Source organism: Hemitrygon akajei, chromosome 30 (genome assembly GCF_048418815.1).
Source record: "Hemitrygon akajei chromosome 30, sHemAka1.3, whole genome shotgun sequence".
NCBI lineage: Eukaryota > Metazoa > Chordata > Chondrichthyes > Myliobatiformes > Dasyatidae > Hemitrygon > Hemitrygon akajei.
In genome coordinates, this window is record NC_133153.1 from 5,091,108 (window position 1) to 5,103,533 (window position 12,426).

General features: G+C 40.8%; 1 protein-coding gene across 6 annotated transcripts in view; it reads left to right on the plus strand.

Moving 5' to 3' along the window:
* The window catches only part of tex9 (testis expressed 9), a 91,940-nt gene extending 79,525 nt beyond the window's left edge, over nucleotides 1–12,415 (plus strand). For 4 of the 6 annotated variants that reach the window (XM_073032885.1, XM_073032891.1, XM_073032890.1 and 1 more), the window contains 2 exons: nucleotides 5,645–5,779; nucleotides 5,908–6,100. In XM_073032885.1, coding sequence (XP_072888986.1) covers nucleotides 5,645–5,779; nucleotides 5,908–5,982 — 210 coding nt within the window. In that variant the 3' untranslated portion in view covers nucleotides 5,983–6,100. Of the gene's footprint in view, nucleotides 1–1,237; nucleotides 2,846–5,644; nucleotides 5,780–5,907; nucleotides 6,101–12,085 lie in introns of those variants that run through there. The other 2 variants (XM_073032886.1, XM_073032888.1) reach the window with 2 other exon arrangements.
* Nucleotides 12,416–12,426: the final 11 nt, after the last annotated feature.

The following is a 12,426-nucleotide window of genomic DNA, read 5'->3' on the forward strand; positions in this document are numbered from 1 at the left end:
ACAAGGAAGCATGCGTCACTGGTCAAATCTTTGAAGATTGGTTTGCTAATCATTTTGCTGTTGAGGCTGAACGCTACTGCTGGGAACAGAATCTTGCCTTTAAAGTTCTTTTGTTGCTTGACAATGCGCCAGCCCATCCTAAACATTTGGACAGCATTCATCCTAACATAACAGTGCATTTCCTGCTGCCTAACAGAACATCGCTGATTCAACCACTTGACCAAGGTGTGATTTCCACATTCAAGGCATATTTTTTTACAGCGAACTATCTCTCAGATGTTGCAAGCAACAGACAATTTTGAAAATCCTGGGATGTTGCCTTGTGGTACTGCTTTTGTGTCGTATTGGTGTGAAAATGTGAATAAATTACAGATAAAACATATTTAGAAAAACCCTCCAGAACGCATCCCTATTTTCTATGTTTAAATAATTATTAACATTACGCGTTTTCTGTACTATGCGCCGACTGCAAGGAACGTATCCCCCGCATATCAAGGATAGGGTGTACCGTCTTTCTTTACTTGATAATTATATTTTATGATAATTAATGAGTGCAACCATGCAATAATTTGCCATATTATTAAATTAAGTATTATTTGCTTTAATGTACCAGTTATACACTGAAATGTAGTGATAGGCTATAATCTTGTTAATGTCTTAATATATGTATGTCACACCCAATTTGTGTACCTGCTCATTACATGAATGGGGCAGGGAAGTTGCCCAGTATATGAAATGAGCAGGTACACAAATTAGGTGTGACATATATATAGAGAGGGTATAGGAAATGGCAAGCATTTTGTCAGCTTCAGCACCTAAAACATTAGCACTGCACCTCTGCCGCAGTCTCTATTAACACTGCCTTTCCTCTGGTATTTTACCAGGACCTTTATGAGGACTCTGATGAAGGGTCTCAACCTGAACTGTTGACTATTCATTCTGCAGTCTCTAATAACCCCACCTTCTCTCTGGTATTATTTACTAACGTTAATTTCTTTGAGGTCCTCCTTCACATATGACTTATAATTCTCCATTTCCTGGAGGTTTTCTATATCTTCTATGAAGTCAGTCACAATATTTGTTTCATTTTCACTTTCTCTAAATTATTCCTGCCTGAGTCTCCAAGGGAACCATATTAACTTTAAATAATCACTTCTTTTTTACATATTTATATAAGCTTTTATGGACATATTATATTTCTCACTGGAATTCTCTATTTGATGTTCCCTTTCTTCAGGTGTGGCAGGAGGAGCTCAATAGTCCACAGGAGATGTGCACTTCATCTGATTTCATTGGATTTTTCTGTGCTCCTAATGAAGAAGATTGTATTCTTTTGACTTTTAAACTTAAATTTATAGTTGGAAATGTGGAGTTTAAAAAAATAGTTCTATTCTAGAGATTCCTGCAGAAATATTCATCCGGTTCAAAGTTTACCTTGTTGGTCAGAAGTACATGGTACCTATTGGATTGAGTTCTACTGATGCTGTAAACATCTATACATTATGGCCATATTGAAATTACAAGACTAAACACAACGGAGAGGATCAGTGTTAAAAATTAAAAGACGTTTTGTTAATCATTAATCCAGTTAATTGTATTTCATATTTGTGGGTCATTCTACTATTCCCTCCTTCAGTCATCAGTATACATATCCTATCCCTGTTGATCAGTAAAAGAATGAAAGGGAAAGACCTCATCATTCCGTAGGAGTGTTCTTGGTTCCCTATAACAACTTGTTTCAATGCTACAAATTGTGAACCATGGGATTTTGTGGAAACACACTCAATGAACAATAATTGAATATTCTTGGAATCATAGACAATCATAAAGTTCATGTAGCACAGAAATGTGCTTTTGGCTCACTTCAACCATGCTGATTGTGATGCCTATCTATATTCTGTTTCCTTGCGTTAGGGCTGTATCCCTCTATGCCTTTCTTATTTAAGTACCTGTCCAGATGCCTTTTAAATATTATAATTAAACCTGCCCCTGGCAGCTCACTCCATGTACAAATCACCCTCTGTATGGAAATACTTACCCCTCAGATGCCTTTTATTTTTCCTCTTTCAACGTAAACCTGGGCCCTTTAGTTGAAAACTCATCTGCCCAAACCAGTGACCATCTTAATGTGTCACAGCATCAAAATTGTACAGCAAAATATAGACATTTTAGCCCATCTACACTAGGATCACATCTATGCCCTACATTTTTAATTGTCTGCCTCTTAAATGTAGTAATTGCATCTGACTCCATCACCACCTCTGGCAGCGCTCATCCACAGTTTTAAAAAAAAGTTCCCACACTCCTTTGGAAATCTCTTCCTCACACATTTGGAAAACAAAGACCAAGATCATTGTTCAGAGATTATTGTTCATACTAAAATTCAAAAGTAGCAAGAGATGAACAGTTTTCACTGCAGCCCAGATAGCGAATCCTAACCAATTCCAAGATCATTACCTTCTAAATGGACAGTAAAATCTGATAATTCACTATAGCATTGTTCACAGATCTCAATAGTTCAGCAGCTGGTTCACCAATTTCTGTTTCCTATGTTCTCTTTAAACATACCCGGGCCCTTTTTCCTGCACTCCCTTTAACTTTACCATGGTCACTTTAGATCCTTTAACTTCAATAGGATTCATTTCCTGAGCTCTGTCTTAATTCATCAGCGCCTGTTTCTTATTCCCTTTCAACTCAACTGGTTCACAGAAAAATTTATTATCTCGTCTACAAGACATATTAAAATGTGTTGGTGTATTAATAGGAGTACTATCTAATACTGCAGAAAATCTGCCCAGCCAAAGTCCCAAGTGTGCCAAGTTATTAGATTTACAGTATAGAGAAAATATACTGTATAGAGAAAACAATTTACAGTATAGAGAAAACAATCCTGCTATTTGTTAATTCCACAGAATATTTTTCCTTTAAAACAAACTGATTTGTCTGCATAAATTTACTTGTCTATCAATTGTTTTTGTCAAGCATTGATACTTGTGTTGCAATTTCAGGTGATGTTTCTGCCCAGCATCATTGACAAATGTATAGCAACACTCTAACATAGTTAAGTGTGCATGGAACAACTCTTCAGCAGTGAAGAACATATTATCGGCCCAGGGTGCTGAGGGAATTGGCGGAGGTTATAGTAGACACATTGGTAATCTTTTACCAAAACTCTCTAGACTCTGGGCAGGTCCCGGCGGATTGGAAGACAGCAAATGTCACGCCACTTTTTAGAAAAGGATGTAGGCAAAAGACGGACAACTATAGGCCAGTTAGCTTAACATCTGTAGTTGGGAAAATGCTTGAAGCTGTCATTAAGGAAGAAATAGCAAAACATTTAGAAAGGAGTGGTTCCATTAAACAGATGCAGCATGGGTTCAGAAAGGGCAGGTCCTGTTTGACAGACTTACTGGAGTTCTTTGAAGACATAATGAGTGCAGTGGCCGAGGGGAACAGGTGGATGTCATATACTTGGATTTCCAGAAGGCGTTCGATAAGGTGCCGCATAAGAGACTTACAAATAAGATACGGTGCATGGAGTCGGAGGAAGTGTATTGGCATGGATAGTGGATTGGTTAACCAGTAGAAGGCAGAGGGTTGGTATAAATGGGTGTTTCTCTGGTTGGTAGTTGGTGGTGAGTGGGGTGCTGCAGGGGCCGGTGCTGGGCCCACAGCTGTTTACCATTCACATTGATGATTTGGTAGAGAGGACTGAGTGTAGCATAGCAAAATTTGCTGATGACTCTAAACTGAGTGGAAAAGCAATTTGTACAGAGGATGTAGAGAGTCTGCAGAGGGATATAGATAGGTTAAGTGAGTGGCCAAGGTCTGGCAGATGGAATACAACGTTGGTAAATGCGAAATCATCCACTTTGGAAGGAATAATAGAAGAGCGGATTATTATTTAAATGATGAAAGATTGCAGCATGCTGTTGTGCAGAGAGACTTGGGAGTGCTTGTTCATGAATCACAAAAAGTTGGCTTGCAGGTACAACAGGTTATTAAGAAGGCAAACGGAATGTTGGCCTTCACTGCTAGAGGATTGAATTCAAGAGCAGGGAGGTCATGCTGCAACTATACAGGATGCTGGTGAGGCCGCACCTGGAGTCCTGTGTGCCGTTCTGGTGTCCATACTTGAGGAAGGATATACTGGCTTTAGAGGCAGTGCAGAGGAGGTTTATCAGGTTGATTGCAGAGATGAAGGGGTTAGTCTATGAGGAGAGATTGAGTCACCTGGGATTATACTCTCTGGAGTTCAGAAGAATGAGAGGGGATCTTATAGAAACATACAAACTTTTGAAAGGGCTAGATAAGATAGAAGTAGGAAAGTTGTTTCCATTGGTAGGTGGGACTAGAACTAGGGGACATTGCCTCAAGGTTTTCAGGGTACAAGATTTAAGATGGAGATGAGGAGAAACTTTTTCCCAGAGAGTGGTGAATCTGTGGAATTCTCTGCCCAGGGTAGCAGTTGAGGCTTCTTCAGTAAGTATATTTAAGATACCGTTAGATAGGTTTTTACATAGTAAGGGAATTAAGGGTTATGGGGAAAAGGCAGGTAGATGGAGCTGAGTTTACGAACAGATTAGCCATGATCTTATTGAATGGGTGGGCAGGCTCGATGGGCCAGATGGCCTACACTCCTACTTCTTATGTTCTTTTGTAACTGAACATTCTGTCAAGAGTCTGTACTTACCTTTGCAACTGCAATATTTATCAGATATTCCCTTTAACCTCTACTCTAGAAAAGAAATGCTATCTTTGTCTTAAAGATCATTGGCCTTTCTGGTTCATTTCTATCTTCATGACTGATGCCTCTCCGCTTAGTTCCAGCAACTTTGCTAACTTTGCTTTTATTTGTCTATTGAGATACAATGCGGAATAAGCCCTTCCAGTCGTGCCACCCAGCAATCCCCCAAATTAAACCTAGCCTAATCACAGGACAATTTACAATGACCAGTTAACCTACAGACCATGTTTGGACTGTGGGAGGAAACCAGAGCATCTGGAGGAAGACCATGTGGTCATGGGAGAACGTACAAACTCCTTGCAGACAGTGGTGGGAATTGAACTGGGTCACTGGTACTGTAAAGCATTGTGCTAATCACTACACTACCATGCCATTGGTCTTGTTCTTCATATTTCCTCTATTCCCAGACAGACAGACAGACATACTTTATTGATCCCGAGGGAAATTGGGTTTCGTTACAGCTGCACCAACCAAGAATAGTGAAGAAATATAGCAATATAAAACTATAAATAATTAAATAAAAATATGTTAATCATGCCAAGTGGAAGTAAGTCCAGGACCAGCCTATTGGCTCAGGGTGTCTGACACTCCGAGGGAGGAGTTGTAAAGTTTGATGGCCACAGGTAGGAATGACTTCCTATGACGCTCAGTGTTACATCTCCTTAGCAATTCATTACTTGTTAATTCTACCAATAGTAAATACTAACACTATTCAATACCAGGTCTTAAAGAATACCCTGAGAACATGGTACTTATTTGTATTATTCACTGCATTCAGGTTTGTGGCTACTGAAAGAACTCCACGTCTTTGTTATTTCAAATGGGAAGATGCTTTACTGGACAAGCCCAAGATAAACTCGATGTATAATTGTAAAACATGCTAATGTTTATTATTAGGACATAACTAACCAAGAAAAACTAACGATTGATCAGCTGAAGACTGAAAACAAGAAGTTGGAAAAGCAGAAAACGGAGCTTATGACTGGCTTTAAGAAACAAATGAAGCTGATAGACATTCTAAAAAGGCAAAAGGTATGAAAATGAAAGAAGTGGTATTTTGTGACCTTATCTTTTTTGAAAAATTAGTAGTACAAAGTAATCTGGTGCTTGTTTGGTCATTTATAATACCACTAACATCATACATATGTTTTATTGTCAAGATGCACATGGAAGCTGCTAAGATGCTCTCCTTCACAGAGGAAGAATTTATTAAAGCTTTGGAATGGGGAAACTGATTGGAAGGAAAGACAACAGAGTAATAGGTTAATATGGTAAAACATATTTGAATACAAAGTCTGTTAATTGTTTAATACTACATAATTATTTTAAAGAAATAAAGCTATTTTATCTTAATTTAGTTTTTTTTACTGTTTATCCTCTGTGGTGAACTATGTGTACACCTGTCTGGACACGCCCCTCTGCTGACTGCTCCTGTGGCTCCTCCCACAGACCCCTGTATAAAGGCAATTGGAGGCACTGCTCCTCCCTCAGTGCAGCTAATAAAAGCCTATCGTTTGCCTCCCGTCTCCGAGAGTTATTGATGGTGCATCAATTTTATTAGCTGCTCCGGAAACATGCGAGGAGCAATAAATACTCCTCGATGGTTGAGAGGGTTCACCTACTTCATGTGAACCCCCAGTATACCTACGTGGTCTTACCTGATGGGCAGGAGGACACGGTCTCCGTCCGCGACCTGGCGCCTGCAGGAGCACCAGACCCCTACCCCGAACACTCCACAGTGACTATGAACCCTGTACCCACCAGTGTGTGTGTGTGTATGTATATATATATATATATATATATATATATATATATATATATATATATATACACCCACGAGACCCCGCGCACACTCCCCTCTCAGCCGAGGCCCATGTGCACACCAAGCCCTACGCAGACTCCTCACGACACTCCCATACTGGGCGCCCGGCACACGCATGAGGGATTACTGACGACTAACGGGCTGGCACCTCAAGTCAGGCCGGAGCCAGCACAACCACTGTCACCAGTGCAATCACCACCAGCACTGGTGCAATCACCACCGGTGCTACAGACGTGTGGACCAGGTAGTCACGGAGGGAATGATCCCTGCGAAAAGCTGAGAGGGGTAGGGAGGGAAAGATGTGCTGCGTGGTGGCGTCCTGTTGAAGGTAGCGGAAGTTGCGGTGGATAATGTGTTGGATCAGGAGGCTGGTGGGGTGGTAGGTGAGGACAAGGGGAACCCTGTCCCTGTTGTGATGACGGGAGGATGGGTTAAGGGCTGAAGTGTGGGAAGTGGAGGAGATGCGGGTGAGGGCATCTTTGATGACGCCAGAAGGGAAACCACGATCCAGAAAGAAAGAGGACATTTGAGAAGTCCTGGAATGGAAAGCCTGTGAGTCTTCTGGAGTCGTCTATTGCATCCGGTGCTCCCAGTGTGGCCTCCTCTACATCGGCGAGACCCGACGCAGATTGGGGGACCGCTTCGTCGAGCACCTCCGCTCCATCCGTCACAATAGACAGGACCTCCTGGTTGCCACCCACTTCAACACTGCCTTTCATTCCCATCTAGATATGTCCATACATGGCCTCCTCTACTGCCATGATGAAGCCAAACTCAAGTTGGAGGAGCAACACCTCATCTACCATCTGGGTAGCCTCCAACCTGGTGGTATGAACATTGAATTCTCCAATTTCCGGTAATTCCCTCCCCCTCCCCCCCCCCCTCCCATCTAGGTCCCTCTCTGCATCTCTCCCCTTTCAACTTTCTGCTCCTTTATCTCTACAGTTCTTTCATGCTTATCCCCTCCCCCCTTTATCCTTCCTCTGATTGGTTCTCCACCTGGCGCTTCTAGCCCTTCCCCCTCCCCTATCTCTATCACTGGGCTTCGGCCCTCTCTCCCCCACCATTCCTGATGAAGGGTCTCGGCCCGAAACATTGGCTACTCTTTTCTCACAGATGCTGCCTGACCTGCTGAGTTCTTCCAGCGTTGTGTTCGTATTCTTTGATCCACAGCATCTGCAGTTGTATTTTTGTGTTTAGATAATGGAATTGATGGCTGCATGGCAAAGTTTGTGGATGATATGAACAAGCTAACATATGGAAGATAGGTGAAGGGGTAGGTAGTGCTGAGGAAGCAACGTGATTGCAGAAGGACTTAGCCAAATTGGAAGAATGGGTAAAAAAGTGGCAGATTGCATACAGTGTTGGGAAATGTGTGATAATGCATTTTAGTAAAAGGAACAGTAGTGCATACTGTTATCTAATGGGGTGAACATTCAAACATCAGAGGTTCAGAGGGACCTAGCAATCCTCATGCAAAATTCCCAGAAGGTTAAATTTACATGTTTAGTCTGTGGTAAAGAAGACAAATGCAATGCTGGCATTTATTTCAAGGTGAATGGAATATAAAAGCAAGGGCATAAATGCTGAGGCTTTATATGACACTAGTCAAGCCACACTTGGGAGTATTGTCAACAGTTTTGGGCCCCATATCTCAAAACAGATGTGTTGTCATTGTAGAGTCCAGTGACACTACATTGTCACTGTAGGTTCACGAAGATGATTCTGGGAATGTAGGGTTTAATACACGAGGAGCGTTGGGCCTGTACTACATGGAACTTAGAAGAATGCAGGGGGATCTCATTGAAACCTACCAAATGTTGAAAGGACTAGGTAAGGTAGATGTCGAGAGGATATTTCCTGTGGTGGGGGTATCCGGAACCAGAGGGCACAGCCTCAAAATTGAGGAGCAACCTTTTAGAATAGAGGTAAAGAGGATTTTTTTGTTTTAGCCAGAGTGTAGTGGAATCTGTGGAATGCTCTGCCACAGACTGTGGTGGAGGCCAAGTCCGTGGGGATGTTTAAAGCGGAAGTTGATAGTTTCTTCATTGGTCGGGGCATCAAAGGATATGGCGAGAAGGCAGATGTATTGGGTTGGGTGGGATCTGGGATCAGCCATGGTAGAATAGTGCAACAGATTCGAAGGGCTGAATGGCCTAATTTTGCTTCTATGTCTTATGGTCTAAACACACAATGTTATTGTTAAAATAATTATTTCTTTTTAAATATCATCAATCAATAAGGACAACTACAAAGTAGCAAATTTAACTAGACTATCAAGCATTCTAATCCAGTGTCATATTTCTAGTCATTTTCTTTTACAACCAAACGGTGAACTATTGTTATGATTGGATGGAGACTTGGTTGACTTGGTGAGAATTACCTCAAACATGATAATATCTGCAGATGCCGTAAGTCCAAGCAACACACACAAAATACTGGAGGAACTCAGCAGGCCAGGCAGTTATCTATGGAAAACAATAAACAGTCGATGTTTTGGGCCAAGATCCTTCATCTCTATTCTATTTTTTGACCAGCTACAGAAGATTTACAGTTTAGTATTGCCACTTCTTGATCACTACTTACCATTTTTTCTATCCTGTGGCACATTTATTGCCGGTAAGCATCACCCACAGAGCTATGCTTAGGGAAAATTAATATTGTACCAGCTAGGTTTTGATTTCTTACAGTATAACTACTACCAGGATTTTCTCTTATGACCAGTTGAAATTTGTCAAAGCTTGGCATACCTATCATTTGTTGACATGTTGGTCCTCGACCAGTATACGTATTTCAAAACTAAAATGTCTCCATCAGCCTTCATTGTGCCTCTCTTTGCAAATTACCTAGACATGGCTACATCCCCAAAAGCTATCTATCTTTTGCCTGGAGAAACTAGACTTCTGAATATTCTGAAAGATGATGATGCTGAAAGGGATGGCTCAAGTTTCCAAACAAAAAAACTCTTTTCATTTATACCAATTTATTGTCACAGGTTGAATTTTAGAGAAATTATGTGTCCCGCAATAGTCTTTTTAGGTAGTCCCTGCTATCAAGGATGACTTGCTTCCACACTGGGTCTGGAGAAAATGTAGACCCCCCCCCACCCCCACAGATAGGGCAAAAGGTATCAGCTGAGCAGATAGTTTGTGAGATGGTTAAATTTCTGGAGTGACCCAAAATGATCCAGAAATAGTTTTACTGTATTTCACTTTATCCAGAAAACATTTTCTTATTGCACACAACACTAAAATAAACAGTAGAATTTCTAGGTCATTAACTGTTCATGTGATGGATCCTGTTTCATATTTGACATTCAATCATGTACTCACTGAAGAACTGAACTAATTTCTTAGTAGCTACAGACTAGTGTGCTAGGTAGAGAATGATGGCAAATATTCTAAGATGACAGATTGTCTAGTCATACCTACATTACTTAAGTTATTTGTTGAAAGTGAAAGCTAGAACTAACAGTCCTGTCTATAAAGTTCACCCTGGAGTGATGCTGAAAAATACTGACTATTTTAGTTGTTCCACTGTATCACAATTCAAGTCTATGAGTTCTCAAAGTATTACATGTTTTTTTTCCCCCACCCTAATGAGCTCTCTGTTTCTCTTCTCCAAGGCCTGGCAGTTGGCCATTTTGCTAAGTGGAGAAAACAAATGCACAGACATACAAAGTGAGGGAAGGCAAAATCACAATAGCTTGTAGGAGGGATGGGTGAGATCAGGGAGCCAAGTGAATGCTGGAAGGACTGGGAGTAGTAGTTAACCCAGTTGTCCTGGAGTGCTCACTCTTGAGTACCCATGTGTTTCCAGTCCTTTTGCTGTCTTCCAGATAGGATCATAAGAATGAGACATTTCCTCACTAACAGAATTTAACCTAGAAATGGCCACAACTGCAAATCCTCCTATAACAAAATCCAGTGCTTATTCAACAACATTTTTCACTGTATGACTGTCGAGCTTAAAATCAGAAGTCAGTCACAGAGTACGGTCAGCCAATTAGAATGGAGTGTCAAGACATTTCCTAAAAGAACTTGTGAATCTTTAGAACTTTTAACCCATGGGGATGGGTAATTCAAGACAAATCATAAGGAAAACAAGGCCTGAGAGAGTGAGACGGTTGCGAGCAGGTGCAGTTGAGGTTGAAGGTCAGGACAGCCTGGCCGACAATTTTTAAGCCTTCAATGACAATTTCCATCGATTACCTCAATTTCCTTACATGACATAAGGCAATTTGGTTATTGAGTCCAAGCTGGCTGTCATTGTGTTTGCATTAGTTTAATTGTCCACCTATTTTCCCTCACTCAAATCATCTCCTTTACTCCCATCCCCTTTCCTTCCATCTATCTATAATTTGGCATAAACAAACTTACTAATATATCCTGGCAATGTGGGAGGAAACTGGAGAACTCACTAAAACCCATTATGCTGATGATACAACAGAATATCAGATAGAGATGAGAGGGTGTACAGGAGCAAGATATTCTGGCTAGTTGAGTGGTGTCACAGTAACAACCTTGCACTCAATGTCAGTAAGATCAAAGAAAGGGTGAGATGAGGGAACACAAACCAATCCTCACAGAGGAATCAGAAGTGGACAGAGTGAGCAATTAAGTTCATGGGTGTCAGTATCCCCGAGGATCTAAACTGGTCCCAACGATCAATTCAGATATAAAGAAGGCAAGACAATGGCTATATTTCATTGGAGTTTGAGGAGATTTGGCTTGTTACCTAACTGTAAACTTATACAGATGTACCATGGAGAGCATTGACAGGCTGCATCACTATCTGGTATGGAAGGGTTTACTGTGCAGGATTGAAAGAAGCTACAGAAAGTTGTAAAATTAGACAACTCCATCCTGGGTACTAGCTTCTGTAGTATCTATGACATCTTCAATGAGCGGTGCCTCAGAAAGGCAACTTCCATTATTAAGGACCCCCATCACTCAGGGCATTGTTACCATCAGGAAGGAGGTACAGAAACCTGAAGGCAGAAACTCAGCATTTCAGGAACAGCTTCTTCCCCTCTGCCGTCTGATTTCTAAACAGCCATTGAAACCCATGAACACTACCCCATCTTTTTCTTATATCTGTTTTTACAATACTTTATATATCTCACACAGTTTTTAAAAAAAAATATTTCTCTATTGCATTGTCCTGCTGCTAAGTTAACAAATATCACGACATATGCCAGTGCTAAAAAACCTGGTTCTGAAACACACATAATCACAGGGAGAACATTCAAGTTCTGTACAGCAGCCAAGATCAGGCTCAAATCTAGATTCCTAGAACTGAGGCAGCAGATCTGCGCCATTGTTCAAGAAGATCTGTAAACATCCTCTCTTAATTCTGGCATTTTGTAAAGCATATTCAAATTATTAGAGAAAAAAAGATAAATGTAGATTGCCTACTTTGTGCAGTTTATACCAATCTTTGCATTAAAGCATCTGCAGTATGTCATGACTTTAATTCTCTCCTGCAATTTATTAATCAGTTTGTGTTTCCCCCAGATTGAACTCTTGAAACAATTTGTGATGTATCACCAGGAGGACATACAGGGCACTCACTACCTTTTAGTAATGTCAACAATTTTTGGATCAGATGCACACGTGGAACCAGCTATTCTAAGGTCTAATACCTAAAATATGGAAGAGGATCATTTGAAAAAGAAAATAAAGCCCATATGGGCATGCAGTCAATGACTATGCTGCCTGTTCCTTGATTTTCCATTATAGATTCTCCACAGATCAACTATGAATGTATTCCCCATCATGGTGTTCTCTCAAATGAATTCAACTTTACCAAAAGGCAATATATTTAAAGTATTAGAACAGAACTATATATTCCAGAA